General features: G+C 44.8%; 1 protein-coding gene across 2 annotated transcripts in view; it reads right to left on the bottom strand.

Annotated features, from left to right (window-relative positions):
• Window positions 1-2,503: 2,503 nt before the first annotated feature.
• Window positions 2,504-13,553, bottom strand: part of sort1a (sortilin 1a) — a 41,442-nt gene continuing 30,392 nt past the window's right edge. Inside the window, exons 11-20 of one of the 2 annotated variants that reach the window (XM_036530967.1) lie at window positions 12,860-12,966; window positions 12,267-12,369; window positions 11,542-11,713; window positions 10,229-10,419; window positions 8,958-9,147; window positions 7,998-8,114; window positions 7,149-7,257; window positions 6,671-6,783; window positions 6,051-6,177; window positions 2,504-5,720 (exon numbers count right to left, since the gene is read on the bottom strand). In XM_036530967.1, the coding sequence (XP_036386860.1) occupies window positions 5,706-5,720; window positions 6,051-6,177; window positions 6,671-6,783; window positions 7,149-7,257; window positions 7,998-8,114; window positions 8,958-9,147; window positions 10,229-10,419; window positions 11,542-11,713; window positions 12,267-12,369; window positions 12,860-12,966 (1,244 nt within the window). In that variant the 3' untranslated portion in view covers window positions 2,504-5,705. The remainder of the gene's footprint in view (window positions 5,721-6,050; window positions 6,178-6,670; window positions 6,784-7,148; window positions 7,258-7,997; window positions 8,115-8,957; window positions 9,148-10,228; window positions 10,420-11,541; window positions 11,714-12,266; window positions 12,370-12,859; window positions 12,967-13,553) is intronic. The other variant, XM_036530968.1, reaches the window with a different exon arrangement.

Here is a 13,553-nt window from a genome sequence, read left to right on the forward strand (position 1 = left end):
CGTGCGCCGTCTGTGCCGTTGTTTGGTTGACATACCGAGAAGTAACTTTTTTTGTTGTCTTGAATTTTGAACGCCCGTTGCCGCTTGCTGACTCGCTGCCTTGCATTCAACCACTTTCAATGAGTTAAGAGTTGTATAGTAGAAAATGTATAGTATCTAACATGAGTTAATTGTACTTAGATTCATAACTATTTATAAATCATATAAAATATGAATTCAGATGCTTGCTAGCTGCGATTTGCAGAGTCCCCCTGCTGACTTTATCATTGTGCATATAGTGTCAGCATGAGAGAATGTTGGTGTTGGTTGGCCAGTTAAATATGTAGGTCCAGCTATATCCCATTATTGTTTTGTTTCATTTGATGTATTGCTCCCAGTGATGTTCTCTCTGGTTCCAGTATGGAAATTGTTTAATGAAAACTTTTCTCTCCATTATGTTTTGCTAGGCACAATGTTCATCTCATCCTCCTGTCTTGGGGAAGGGTGGAGAGTTAGAGGTAGAGGGACATTTGCAATATATGCTACCCACTTTCCAGGTCTGCTCATCCAGAACCAAACAGAAAGAGCAATGCTAACCTTCCTGACAGGTTGCCTTCACACACACATACTAATGTTCCCATACTGTACTCAGAACCACAAATGCACATACACAGAGTACTATTCACCGTCTGAACACTGGTTCAGGTGCTCACACCGCCAACCTGTGCAACCCATAACAAAAATGTGTAACAAATATACCACCTTACCTGTGGCCCATTCTACAGCTACAATCAGTAGGCAATATGAGGGGGGATGCTATTTCCCTTGTGAGCAAAATGACCAAAATGCATCCCCCTTGTTAACCTGCCACCCCCCTCTCCATACCCTAGTTAGTAGCAGAGAGAGTGCTGCATGTGCATCTGCCATCCCCCCTGTTAAAAATTAACAAATCACCTACTGGCTACAATTACATATCATTCTGTTCGGCCTTGCTTGATTCTCATATCTTTATTTCTCCCACTTCTGGACGAGCAAGGGCACACCAAATTTTAGGCATTGTTGCCCATAGTTGTGCATAGTGTAAGCCTTGTGACAAAGGGTTAAAAAAAGTAAGACTTTTTATTTCTCTGAATTCATTTTACTTTAATGCACCATACAACATTGCATATACATTCTTTTGCAACTTAATATGCTGCTCATACTGTATGGTCCACTATCTGTACATATTAAACCATCATATTGACATGCTGGTGATCTTTTCCATGACCAATTTCTATTTCTTTAGTGGATTCTGAAGTTGCTTTTTAGAAAAAACTAGGAAATGGACATAACCTGTAGATCCTAAATTGGACTCAAGTAGTCTGCAGCTGTTTGGAGGTACCATCGCTCCCTGCAAACAATAAAACCCAGGGCCCTTGGCTCAGTCAGAGCCTGGGGGCGGGGCAGCTGACGGCTGGCAGCAGCAGTGGAGCTGGTAGGAAACTTGTAACTTCATAGGTTCCAGTGCTGGAGGGTCACAGGTTCTGCTGGCTTCTGTTCTGCTTCAGTTCTTAAGTCTTTAATGTATTCATTTATTAATACATAACATTAATTTGATACTTGGATAAGAACCAAACTCACCAGGTGTTACAGGTGTAAATCAATTGCTAATGCAAAAGTAACTCAAATCTGGGAGACATCTGTGTTTTAGGGCTAAAACAGCATGTTACCTAACTTAGCCACCTCCCCAGCATTTTCCCTTTCTGCACTTCATGGAAACAGCCCAGCGTGATAGCCCTACCCACTGCCAACCTCCTGTTTTCCAGGATGCCGTTGCGGAGAGCTTGGGACAGCAGTGGAAATTCGGCACACGCGATAGAGGAGCTCGCCAACGCCCTGCTCGGACAAGTGGTCCGGAAAGGACAGCAAAAAGGGAACCTGCCAGGTCAGGATCAGAGCTGTTCCGCAAACAGCACTATTAATCTACACGTTAGTTATAATTTGGCTATACACAAGAGAGCAGTTTATGAACAACTACTGATAAGCTCAGAATACATGTGTCAAGAAAACTCAGTGAACTCAGTGCTCAGTGAACTGGGACACACTTACAACATAAACAGTAAATAAGGTGGCGAATCTGTTCTGTAGGTGTTAGAATTAATCATGCATATTTTTATATTATTTTAGAGCCCTACTTAACATCCCGTATTAATGAGGGCTGCAAAAGATTTTTCTAAATTATTATACACATGCTCTGTGTTTATAATTTGCATGTATTTTCTGAAGTGTAGAACTGAAATGATAAGTGTTGTCTGAATAAATAGTGTTACATGCACTTCTTTGACACGTCTCAGATTCCAACAACACAATTCCAATCAGTTTTGACTTTACTATATTTATTATGAAGAAAAGAAAAAATCTGCCTTCCAAAAGGAGTGGAAGGCAGATTTGTAAACCACACAGTAGTTTTTCTTTTTTCAAATATACAGAATAAAACATAGCATTACAAAGTTAGAAGTCTTTATGTATATACTGTATAGCCACCACACTGAATCTTTATACAGCGATTTGAAAAAGAAAAAACAAAATCTAAAATGTGTCATCCGCTGTGCCGTACCTCACAATGGAATTGTTCGTCAATTTTAATAAGAAATGAGACTCATGAATTTTTAACCAGCTGTTGACTGTAATTCCATTACATCAGAGCTCAGAAGGAAAGGATAGCAAAGCAAGTCTAGAGATAGATTCCCCTTTAGGGAGAGGGAGGTCTGGAAGTCAGCTATTGGCAAAATACATCTGTACATCTGTATAATGTGGCCAAGATCAGGGTGTCAAATTCAGTCTTTACAGTTAGTGTAAGTTCCGTTGTCTTGGACATCTATGATAGGTTGACTCTGACCTTGACACACTGGACATGCATGGTCCACACCCAGATGTGTATCTTCATGCCAGACCAACAGTGAAATTGATTTAACCCTTCAGTTTAGAGAAATGACCTTGCTAAAGGGAGCAATGGTTTGCAGTTGTTTTGTATCAGTCAGTTTTTACCAAAACCATTTGGAGTCGCACAAAGCTCAGCTTAGTTCTCCAGTGGTAAACCAGATCAGCTTCACAGCTCTAATAGGAAAACGGCAACATAGCAAAAGTATGTACTTATAACTGAACCAAAGATAATATTTATAGAATGCCCATTTCTTTAAATCTTCAATGCATTTGATCTTGTGACAACCCTGTGAACTGGAAGTTAGTCTACAGTTATTCCAATTTCAAAATATACACCCTTAAGCTGAGTACAGAAATCGAACATGGCCCTGGTTCAGAGGAAATTCAAGAGCTCAAAACCTATTAAAGAGAAACCTATATGAAAGGAGTCTTTTCAAAAACATGCTCTCTATTGCATATGGTCTCTAGTATTTAAAGTACTGTAAGTCATTACATGTTAAATACCACAGAGAAGAAAAAGCTCCTACGCATTGTCTCAACGCCAAAAGGTAAAAAAAAAAAAAAAAAACGTACCCGGCTGTGTTAGGAGAAAAAACTGAATCAGCAAATGTAAGCAAAACAGGTGTGACACAATATGGTTTTGTTTTTCCTTACCGACAGCGGACAGCTCCTTGTGCTTTACGCAAACTGCTAAACATTCTCTAAACGGGTAGCTTATGCACCACATATTTGCAAAACTACATTTCAGAGACCAGACCGCCTGGATGTTACATTTAAGTTGAATTATTACACACAGAGCAGTCATTTGAACACGTATGCACCCCTTGTTCCTACAAATGAGTGGCCCCTGCTGTAGTGCTTACAGACATGTATAGAAGATACATTTCCTTCACATTTTCGTCCCCATTTCTGTTGCACTGATTCTCTATTCACTTAATGGATTGAGGGACTGATGACACTGCCTACTGTCTTCTCAGACTCTAGAATATTGCTGCCCCTTTCAGCACCATGCTAGTGTCTACTGTTTCTGTTAGCATTAGCTAGCTAACTAAAGGATAATATCTCACATTTGCATGGTCCTCATCATTACTATGAGTAGGATATAATGAACCATCCATCCAGCAAAGTAATGCAGATGAGTGGATGTAAAAATTAGCTTGTGAAATATGTTAAGTGCAATGGCTTAAACATTCCTCCCTGCAACAATAATTTTCAGCTGTAGGGTTCCCAAAGTAGTAGAGTACCTACAGTCTCAGCCAAGCAAAATGCATCCAGTTAACAGGAAAAAGTAGAAAGCAGAAAAATTGGTTATTATTTATTTTTTTTTTTTAACAAAGTTTGTGCTTTTGGGGAAGGCCCTCAAATTTCACAGTATGCAGTGGCTTTTTTTCCTTGCAAGGCCAGGTCACTGATTAAGTGTGCTGAAAAAGATAGGCATCTTTCATATAGGGCTATTTTAGTGTCCCGTTAGACCTGCACTGAAGCCAAGAAATGATGAATGTGATCCTCAACATGTTGTGTTTCTTTCCAGGTTGCTGCAGCAGAAGGCTCAATGGTGTTGACCGAATCTGATCTCTGTAAAGTTGGAATCCTCACTGACAGCACCCCGGTTCAGTTGTACAGTTGCTGCAGTCCCAGTTCCCTCAGCAGGTTTTGGCGCAATAGTAATACAGGAGGGTGAATGCAGCTTGGACAGTGGTAGGTTTTAAATATCATTTTCTTTGAATACAACAACATGGCTGTAACTGGAACTGAGATCTGGGTCAACCTGAAGCTTATTTAGTGGAATGTGATAAATAAAATATTGCATCTGATAACTTTATTGCTTAAGACATTCTACATATGTATTCCATCCCCAACAATTTACTCTTATTATTTGGGCTTACAGCTGTCACCATTTCCCAGAATTCACAGCCCTACATGGGGAGCACAGCATGTAGAATAGCAAATGAAAAGAAAAGAGCGAATCAATTCTAGACTATCTCTTTAAATTTCCAAATCAGAGCATGGTCAGAAATTATTTTGTCATTTATATACATCGACGGCTGTAGCAGGACAACCCCATTTAGCTTTTTGTATTTTTCAGCCTTTAAAAATAAAATAAAGAGCAATGATTGTATCAATTTATTTTTCTTAAATTACAGCAGATCATATAGACTCTGAATGTGTGAAAAGTCCATGTCCAGCACTGTGGCTTTCTGTTGTATTCCATGCCATTCCATTCCTCCATTCAAGGCTTTCTCCGAATGGGGCTTCAACTCTGGACAAGAGCGGCAAGCCAACAGCGCAGCCAAGTTGCAATACAACATCAACATCACTCTGACATCACGCTTTCTCCAGTCTGTATTTACAAAAGTGCAGCTGGCCATCTTCTCTGCGTTCGCTCAAAAGGGGTAACTGTGGAAGAAAAGCTCGATGCGAGATCCTCAGGACGCCCTCCGCACAACACTCGGCCAGGCCCAAGAGTCTGTCAACACGTTCCTCTTGTTCCCCAGCTTTGTCACCTTCTGGCCGGGTCTCTTTCTCCCAGAGTTTTAAGACAAATCGATAGACATCGTGGTGGTAAGAGCAGTAAGAATGATCAGTGGTCCTTCACCCCCCCCACCCCCCACAGGTAGAGCTGCCAGAGGTTTCCATGGCGAGAGAGGATGGAGGCACAGAAAGCAGCTGTAGAGTTGGTTACCGCGGGGGTGGGGGCATGGTTTGCAGGGAGGTTCTGAAGGGGCGGTGGGGTGGTTTTGGGGGGTGGGGTCGTCCCGGTTTGTCCCTCCAAGTGGTGGCTGGTCTCTCTGACTCTCTTGCTCTCACTCCAGCAGGTCCTGCATTGTGGACATCACAAGAGGAGGTTAGCTGGCATAAAGCGGGGAGAGTATCAGCCAACTCTGGCTTCGCATGCAGAGACGGTGCAAAATCTCATATAATTCCAGTCCAAAGTAGTGTAAAAAAAAAAAAAAAACTCAGTAGCAAAGCAGCAAAAAGTTCTGCAACATTTTCAACATGCTTATCTGTCCAACGTCATCTGCAGACTATTCTAAAGGGAGAGAACGGAGAAAACAACCTTGCAGTGCGTGTATGTGTGCGTGCATGCTCTTTGTGGTTCTGTGTGCATCTCCTGCACATGACCTGAGAAGTCTGAAGTCTGCCTGTACCTCATCAGAGTCGTCATGGTATTCCCTCTTGCCGGGCTCTGCGGCATGGCTGTCCAGCTCGTCCACCCCCTCGATCCCGTTGGCCTCGGCGTGCTGTCGCAGCACAGAGTATCTGTGCACCAGGAACCTGAAGGACAGGGGACAGACAGATCTGAGGGACAGAAATTCATACAACACGGGAACACCTCTTAAGAAAGGCCTTCAATGATTGTTCCAGTGATGATTACTATGGTTATAACAGCGGGATAATGACTCCCACTACTACTAGTACTACGACTAATGACTCCATGGCTGTTGCTACTACTTCTACTTCTTCTTCTGCTAAAATTACAAAATTACAGCCAGATTAATGTTTGGGGGGAACTGCTGTCATACAACTAGATAGCAATGTACACTGTTAATTACACACCAGATAATTGCCATTACTTCCTGACAATTATTTTGACTAATTAACAGACATCATTTAAAAATGACAAATTTTGGCCATTAATTTCACCACGTTATATGACATTTTTGGATGCAATGTGATTGGTCAAATGGGGCCCTGATTTTCCACAGGACTCGGAGTTGGGAAAGCCCGATCGACTTAAAGAGCGAAATGAGGCGGCCAGGCAGCTGACCTCCCACCGCAGACGTATTTCTTGACAAAGACCACGCCCGCCACCACGCTGATCAGCAGGATGGCGATGACCACCGCCACAATGGGTACAGAACTGAAAGAGTGGGCCTCCGTCTGCCAGGGAGTGCGAGAGACAGAGAGACAGAAGAGGGAGGGAATATTAGGTAAGGAGAAAAGTAGCAAGGACCTACAGTACACAGGGTTGGAACAGACTACAGAATTTACCTAACATCTTTTCAAATCAGAACTTGATGCAGTATCTGGAATAAAAAGGATTTCTGAGAGTTACTGCTCGTTAGTTCTGTATACCCTTGAATATTCTGGGCCAGACTGGTACACGGGGCAAACGCTCATAGAACAGCTCAGACTAGCGACGCAGGGCAGTACATTATGTACATTATGACTGCACAGCCCAGAGCTGAATGCGGGTAGCGGTGAAGCACACCACAGCGGTCATTCGATCAGCTCAAGTCTCTCACCAGCAGCTCTGGCCCCAGCAGGTTACTGACGCAGTTCTTGCTGAGGTCGATCTCCTTGCGCTCCGGCATCGTCCCTCCCTCACACTTGTCTCCTGGAATCTTCCGGTAGCTGGGAGACACGGAACACAAGATGAGGGTCGGCCTCTCTGTATTGTGTTGTATTGTACACGTTGTCACGTTGGTCATCATACCAGCTGTAGGCTGCTGTGGGGTGGCTGTGCAGTTTTATTAAGAAATACAACATTTCCATATTCATGAAATGAGTGATCCTGGAGGAATGTGTTTTCAGCTTTTCCACCTCTTATCACAAGCACTGTCAGAAATGGGGGGGGGGGGTCGTAAATTGGTTCAGTCATGACAGTTATTAGTTAAATTAGGTGGTTAAGTGCCTGGCTGGAATTAGAGCAGGCAGATGACATTATTTGCTTTGCAGACACACTTACCCAGAGTGACTTACATAGCTTACACATCAACCATTTTATACAGCAGAATATTTACTCGGGGACTTTCAGCCAAGTGAGTTACAAAACCAGTGCCTTATCACTACACCACACTGCTGTCCAGATACTGTGGCACTCTGGAGCCAGGATTTTTCAGGTATAACAGAAGAGAGAAGGCTCCTCTCAAGATAATGGGGACTGTCAAAAGTGTAACACTCACAGTAAAAAAAAAAAAGGGCACACTAGTCTGCTGCCGCTTTTGCACTTAAAAGGTACAGGCGAGAATACAGCACACGTGGCAAGCAGAGGAGTTTGAGCCTTACCTGGTGGTCCGCAGCTGCTCTGGAGCTGAGATGGGGAAAGGAGTGCGTGTTACACATGTGGTGAGGGGGAGGGGTTTGAGAGTTACCCGCTGGTCTGCAGCTGCTCCTTCTTCCCATGTAGACAGAACTCCAGGACGTGGCCCTTCAGGTCAGGCTGTTCCACACACTCCGAGCTGTTCTCCGCACGGTAGTACCCGAAATCACTGTAGGAGGAACGGAGAGAGAAGAGAAGAGAGAGAGGCAGATACTGTGAGAGAGTGTTTGGGTACAACCAGCATAACCAAAGGGAGTTCAAAATCACCCTAGAATGTGTATTCTGGACTGTCAGCACTGGAAAACCAATCGTCAAACACTTGAGAAAGTGGCCCGAAAATAGGTATCATATGACAACCACAGAAAAAAAGAACAAATCTGTGCTTCCCATGACTACAGAAAACACAGTGTTTATGCATAACTGATCATGCAAACAAAGAACATGTGGCAAGTGTATTGCACTAGCTGAATTTTATATAAGCACTCACACACACACACACACACACACACACACACACACACACACACACACACACACACACACACACACACACACGGTCCCCAAGTTACATTTATATAAGTAACACCTACCAACACCTACCAACACCTACCAACCTCATGTTAATACCACACCCTTTTTCACAATGGCAATTTCATTCCATACGTGCTGTGCATCTCAGATTTTTTAAAATATTTATAAATTTTTATATTTTAAGGGGGCTTGTGTAAAGTCAAGTTTACATACGCCAGGTGATACATAACCTGAGGACTGCCTGTTCAAAACACAGCAGTCAAGCCATCAACAGACACAGGGCCATCTTGGCTCTGTATGATAAAAGGGGCCTGCTGCTGGCATCCATACAAATGAACACTCGCTATTCAGTGACAGATGGGGAACCTCAGCGAAATTCATTTCTGATGTGCCGTTATGGTTTTGCATACAGATGGCTTCCATTCGTCAGTGTCACATGACAAAAGGAGTGCGGGGGGTTGGGCGTTGCGGAGGGCCCCACCACAGGAAGTCGTCCAGCGTGCAGGGGCACGGCGTGGGCTCCTTGTTGACGACGTAGTCGCGGCCGTTCCAGCACACGGAGTCCTTGCGCATCCGCAGGAACTTCTCCTTGTAGCCCAGCATGCAGCCGTCGCTGGGGTCGCTGATGTCATCAGAGTGTGCCAGCCACTGCACATAGTCGTTCTCGCCGCCTGCAGGGGGAGACAGAGAGGCCAGGCCGCTCAAATCTGAGGGGGTGGATTCGCAACATGTTCATGCTGGCCAGCTTATGCAGAAAGGTCATTGTTTTGGAAAGCATGCCACCAGTTTTTCATTCAGGTACACTCTGCAACAAGAAGTTCAGCCACATGCATCAGAATGGCACTGCATTTCAAGGATGCCACCAATGATTCAGTGTCTGTGCAGCCAATCACGTAACCCTACTGAATGCACTTCTTGTGAGGCGCCCTGTGTAAGAGTGTCTACCACATAAATGTCAGCGTAACTGAATGGAAAATGGCTTCAACTTGTGGATCCGGGGGCACAGAGTCTGTGTGACCTGTACACATCTGGAACATTATTAGCCAAGTCCAAGGAAAAGAGAGCTCCACAACAGAGATTATGAAGAGGCAGAGTGTACCTGCCTTTAGGTTACAACACTAGCTATCATCTTATAGTCGGTTATAACAACTGTTTTAAAGCTATATTTGGAACACACAAACTGCCTTCTTGACCAGGTCTCCCTTGTAAAAGACTTTATTTCAATGGGAATTCTGGCAACATAAAGGTTAAATAAAAAATGAGAAAAAACTTATTTGGAAATTTTCAAAATTAGAGGGATATGACGAAAACAATCAGAGGAAGTGAACTGCAGAACCTGACAAAACTGAATAAGCTCGTGCGAAGGCATCACATCTCACACTGGCTGCTGTTACTAAGAGGGTAGCTCTGTTGATTGAGTTTTGTTGAACTTGCTCTTGAAACTGGCATGCACTCTCTCTAACTCCCTCTCAGGGCTGCTGGACCCCTCCCCCCACCACCTCCTCCAAGAGTTTAGCCATTACATTACATTATTGGCATTTAGCAGACACTCTTATCCAGAGGGACTTACATAGGTTACAATATTTTTTTTTACAACTTTTTACTGGAGGTAAAGTACCTTGCCCAAGGGTACAGCAGCAGTGCCCCAGTGGTGAATCGAACCGGCAACCTTTCGGTTACAAGTGCTGCTCCTTAACCACTATGCTTAACCACCCCATTTAACTGCCCCTCCCCCGGTTCTCCCTGACTCACAGTCGCGGGTGAGCAGCTCCTTGAAGTCGATGGTGATGGACACCCAGAACTGGCTGAGGAGGGACTCGCGGTAGCCCCAGATGCTGACATTCATGGAGCGGGCCCCGGGCTCCGAGGCCAGCCCCGTGAAGAAGAGCGGGTCGTTGGTGAAGTTGAAGACGTGCCAGCACTGCCCCTCGTCCGTGGAGAATCTGCCGGCGGACACAGCGGCAAAGCAAGCAAAACAATCACATCAACCGGTTCTTTAAAGCGGACTGTGCCTGCCATCACCCTGGACCCCTCCTTCTGTTTGTGGATAGAGGTGTCTAATGACCACCAACCAGTACAGACTTCAATTTAACCACTTATCTGAAAATGTCACTCTGTTCCCATCAATAGAAGCAGAGGTTTTTAACCTGGTCCACGGGGAATGGACCCCCCATGCAGGTCCTCTATTGCACTGCACCACAGCCACCTTGTTATTTGATGTGGGTCTCCCATTCTACTCCAGGCAGGCGGAGATTCGCTCCCCCTGTGCTGCCGCTCACAGAGAAATGGCACCAAGGCACTGCGGATGCTGGTGAAATTAAACTCAATCTTGAGAATGGTGCTGAAGACTGAATTATTGATTCTGCAGTCGGATTCACACACACTAACATACACACACACACACACATACACACACACAGTCAGCCATGGATGAGCCGAAGAGCACCACTTAAAATGAACTTATAGGTCACCGATGAGACGGGATTTTCTCTTGAAAGGTTTATCACAATGAGGGTTTTCTCATTCCACTGAACCTGCACTTTCCCTGCAGGCATTGATAATTTATACTTGCCATTACTTATATTTGGAAGAAACAGTAATATGAGGAATTAATGGTGCTTTGCTCTATATGGCAGCGGATGGCAGTAAACCAAATGTAGAGTGTAGACCCCTTTGTAAGAGAATGCCATTTTAGTTTTTTTACAGTTGTTCTTGTGTTGCATATTTTCAAGATAAGGTCAAAAATATTTTACTGATTAATCAGGAGTCAGATGACTGATACCCAATGACTAGTCATTATAATGTGAACAGCTGCTGTTACTGTAGCGTAAATAGGCGTTCATGCTCATCCATTCAAATTGTTGCCATATTTTAAAGTTAAGGGTTTGCTAGAGGTTGTCAGTCCCTTTTTCCTGCACTGAAACAGTACATTGGTTTTTAATGCAATGTTTGGCAACACAATACTTTGTTGGGTGTGAACAAAAACCGTGTGTGTATCATGGACCTCACAAGACCCTCCCACCCCCCCCCCCCCCCCAACCCCCGTTCTTCCATGTCCAACTCACTTGATCTGAGAGATAGGCTGTGAGGGGGTGTGTTCCACTGCCACCAGCAGCCCCCCTGAGTCCAGAATGGCGTAGTGGTGGGGGCCCTTGAGGGCTCGGAGCCAGGAGTAGCCCCCGTCATCGGACACATACACGTCGGGTGCCATCACAGAGACAGCGTCACCGACACTCCCTGGAACGTGCAGAGAGCAAGGAGTCACAAGTGAAGTGGACACCGCCCTGACCAGAGGTCAGACGCACACTGTACAGAGGGCTGTGGCTACTTTACTGGTTCTTCTGCCATGCAGAGATAGAATGTAATGTCATTACTTTAGAGGAGCTATTCACTCAGACAGCAAGGGAGCGAGTGACGCTAACATTTATTGAGTGGTTTCCCTCAGTCGCAGCCAAAGAAAGAAGACAAAGGCCTTGCAAAGCCCTGTTTTACCTCACTTGCTTGGCTGTATAGAGGCAGGCCAAGGCACTCAACTGAAGCTAAACATAGCATATTCAGTCTCTCCAGCTAATTCCTGATGACTGAGCTCAGGCTCAAGTTACAGTCAAATCTTTATTTTGCTGAGCAAAATTATGAGCAAAACCCCATGGGACCCAGTGCTACAAATACGCAGCATTATTCAGATTTCACATATGACTGCAGGAAATATTAAGGGTTGAGAAGAGTGTGAGACTGGGGTGAGATGTGCATGAGGTATTGGCTGGCGCAGCAGTGCCAGCTCTATGGTTACCGTGGGCCAGGATGAGACCCACAGCGTTGGGCTCAGTCAGCGGCAGCATGGGGACGTTCAGCTTCATGGAGGTGCTGTAGGAGGCGTGGATATGGAGGCTGCACTGTAGAGAGGAGCAGGCAGAGACACTATTGCAAGTACGTACACGTATGACTGTCTTATCCATACACACACACACACACACAATCAGGCTGACATACAGCTGTCTGATTCATACACACTCGGGCACCCACATGCAGACGCACACACACACAAAATCAGGCTGACGTACAGCTGTCAGATCTATACACACACAGGCACACACATGCACACACATGCACACGCACACACACACACACACACACACACACACACACACAGTACCAGCTCACTACAAAATGTATTATATAAAGCTACACAGTGTAAATTTAAATGCTATGTATCTATAAAAACACAGTCAGTCAGTAACCATCCATTATGAATAACATCATGTGATATCTGTTCAAAATCACATATCAACAGTACTTCATATTGAACGTGGGTCAGTAAACATATCTGCACTTAAAATATTACAGTCTAACGTGAGTTGGACATCTTTTTGGCGAGCATCTTACCGTCTCGGGGTGTTTGGCTGTAGAGTCGCACTTCCCGTTCCTCGGCTTCTGCAGGCGCCTCCACTCCCCGCCCTGGTCAAAGGTCACGACCGTCTGTGCCGAGCCGTCTGCAGGACACAGAGCGCAGGTGGGATCGCGCGGCAAACACGCAAGACACACGGTACCACCTACTGCAGTTGCAGAAGGGGTCGCCTCCTCTCCCAGGCAAGCCTGTGACCGGGTGTGCCACATTTTGTCTTTCCTCTTGGTGTCTGTCTATTCCTCTGTCCCTGTCTGCCTTGTTTAGTCTCTCTCTGTTGCTTTGTTTCTCTCTGTCCATTTCATTCTGTCCCTCCGTTTCTTTCCGTCTCTCACCATCTACTTCTGTCTGTCTTCGTTTCTCTATGCCCAGTGGCCTCCAGAACAATCGAGAACCTTGATAAGCGTGACGAAATACCATTGAAAAGACGTCACACAGTATAAATATAAATGCAGATTAGATACTACCGAATCTGCACCAATAAACATAATATTGACAAATATCAGCGTGTTTTTCAAACTCCACTGTACCACAGGGTTATGATGACATTCAAGGAGAGTGGAATGGCGTATCCTCCACCAGGTAAGATAACAAGGCAGCTTTTCTGCTGCAGCATGGTTCAAGATTCAAGAGATTTTATTGCCATTTACACAGGTACAGGACTGTTCAGGTACA

The sequence above is a fragment of the Megalops cyprinoides genome, chromosome 6, assembly GCF_013368585.1.
Source record: "Megalops cyprinoides isolate fMegCyp1 chromosome 6, fMegCyp1.pri, whole genome shotgun sequence".
NCBI lineage: Eukaryota > Metazoa > Chordata > Actinopteri > Elopiformes > Megalopidae > Megalops > Megalops cyprinoides.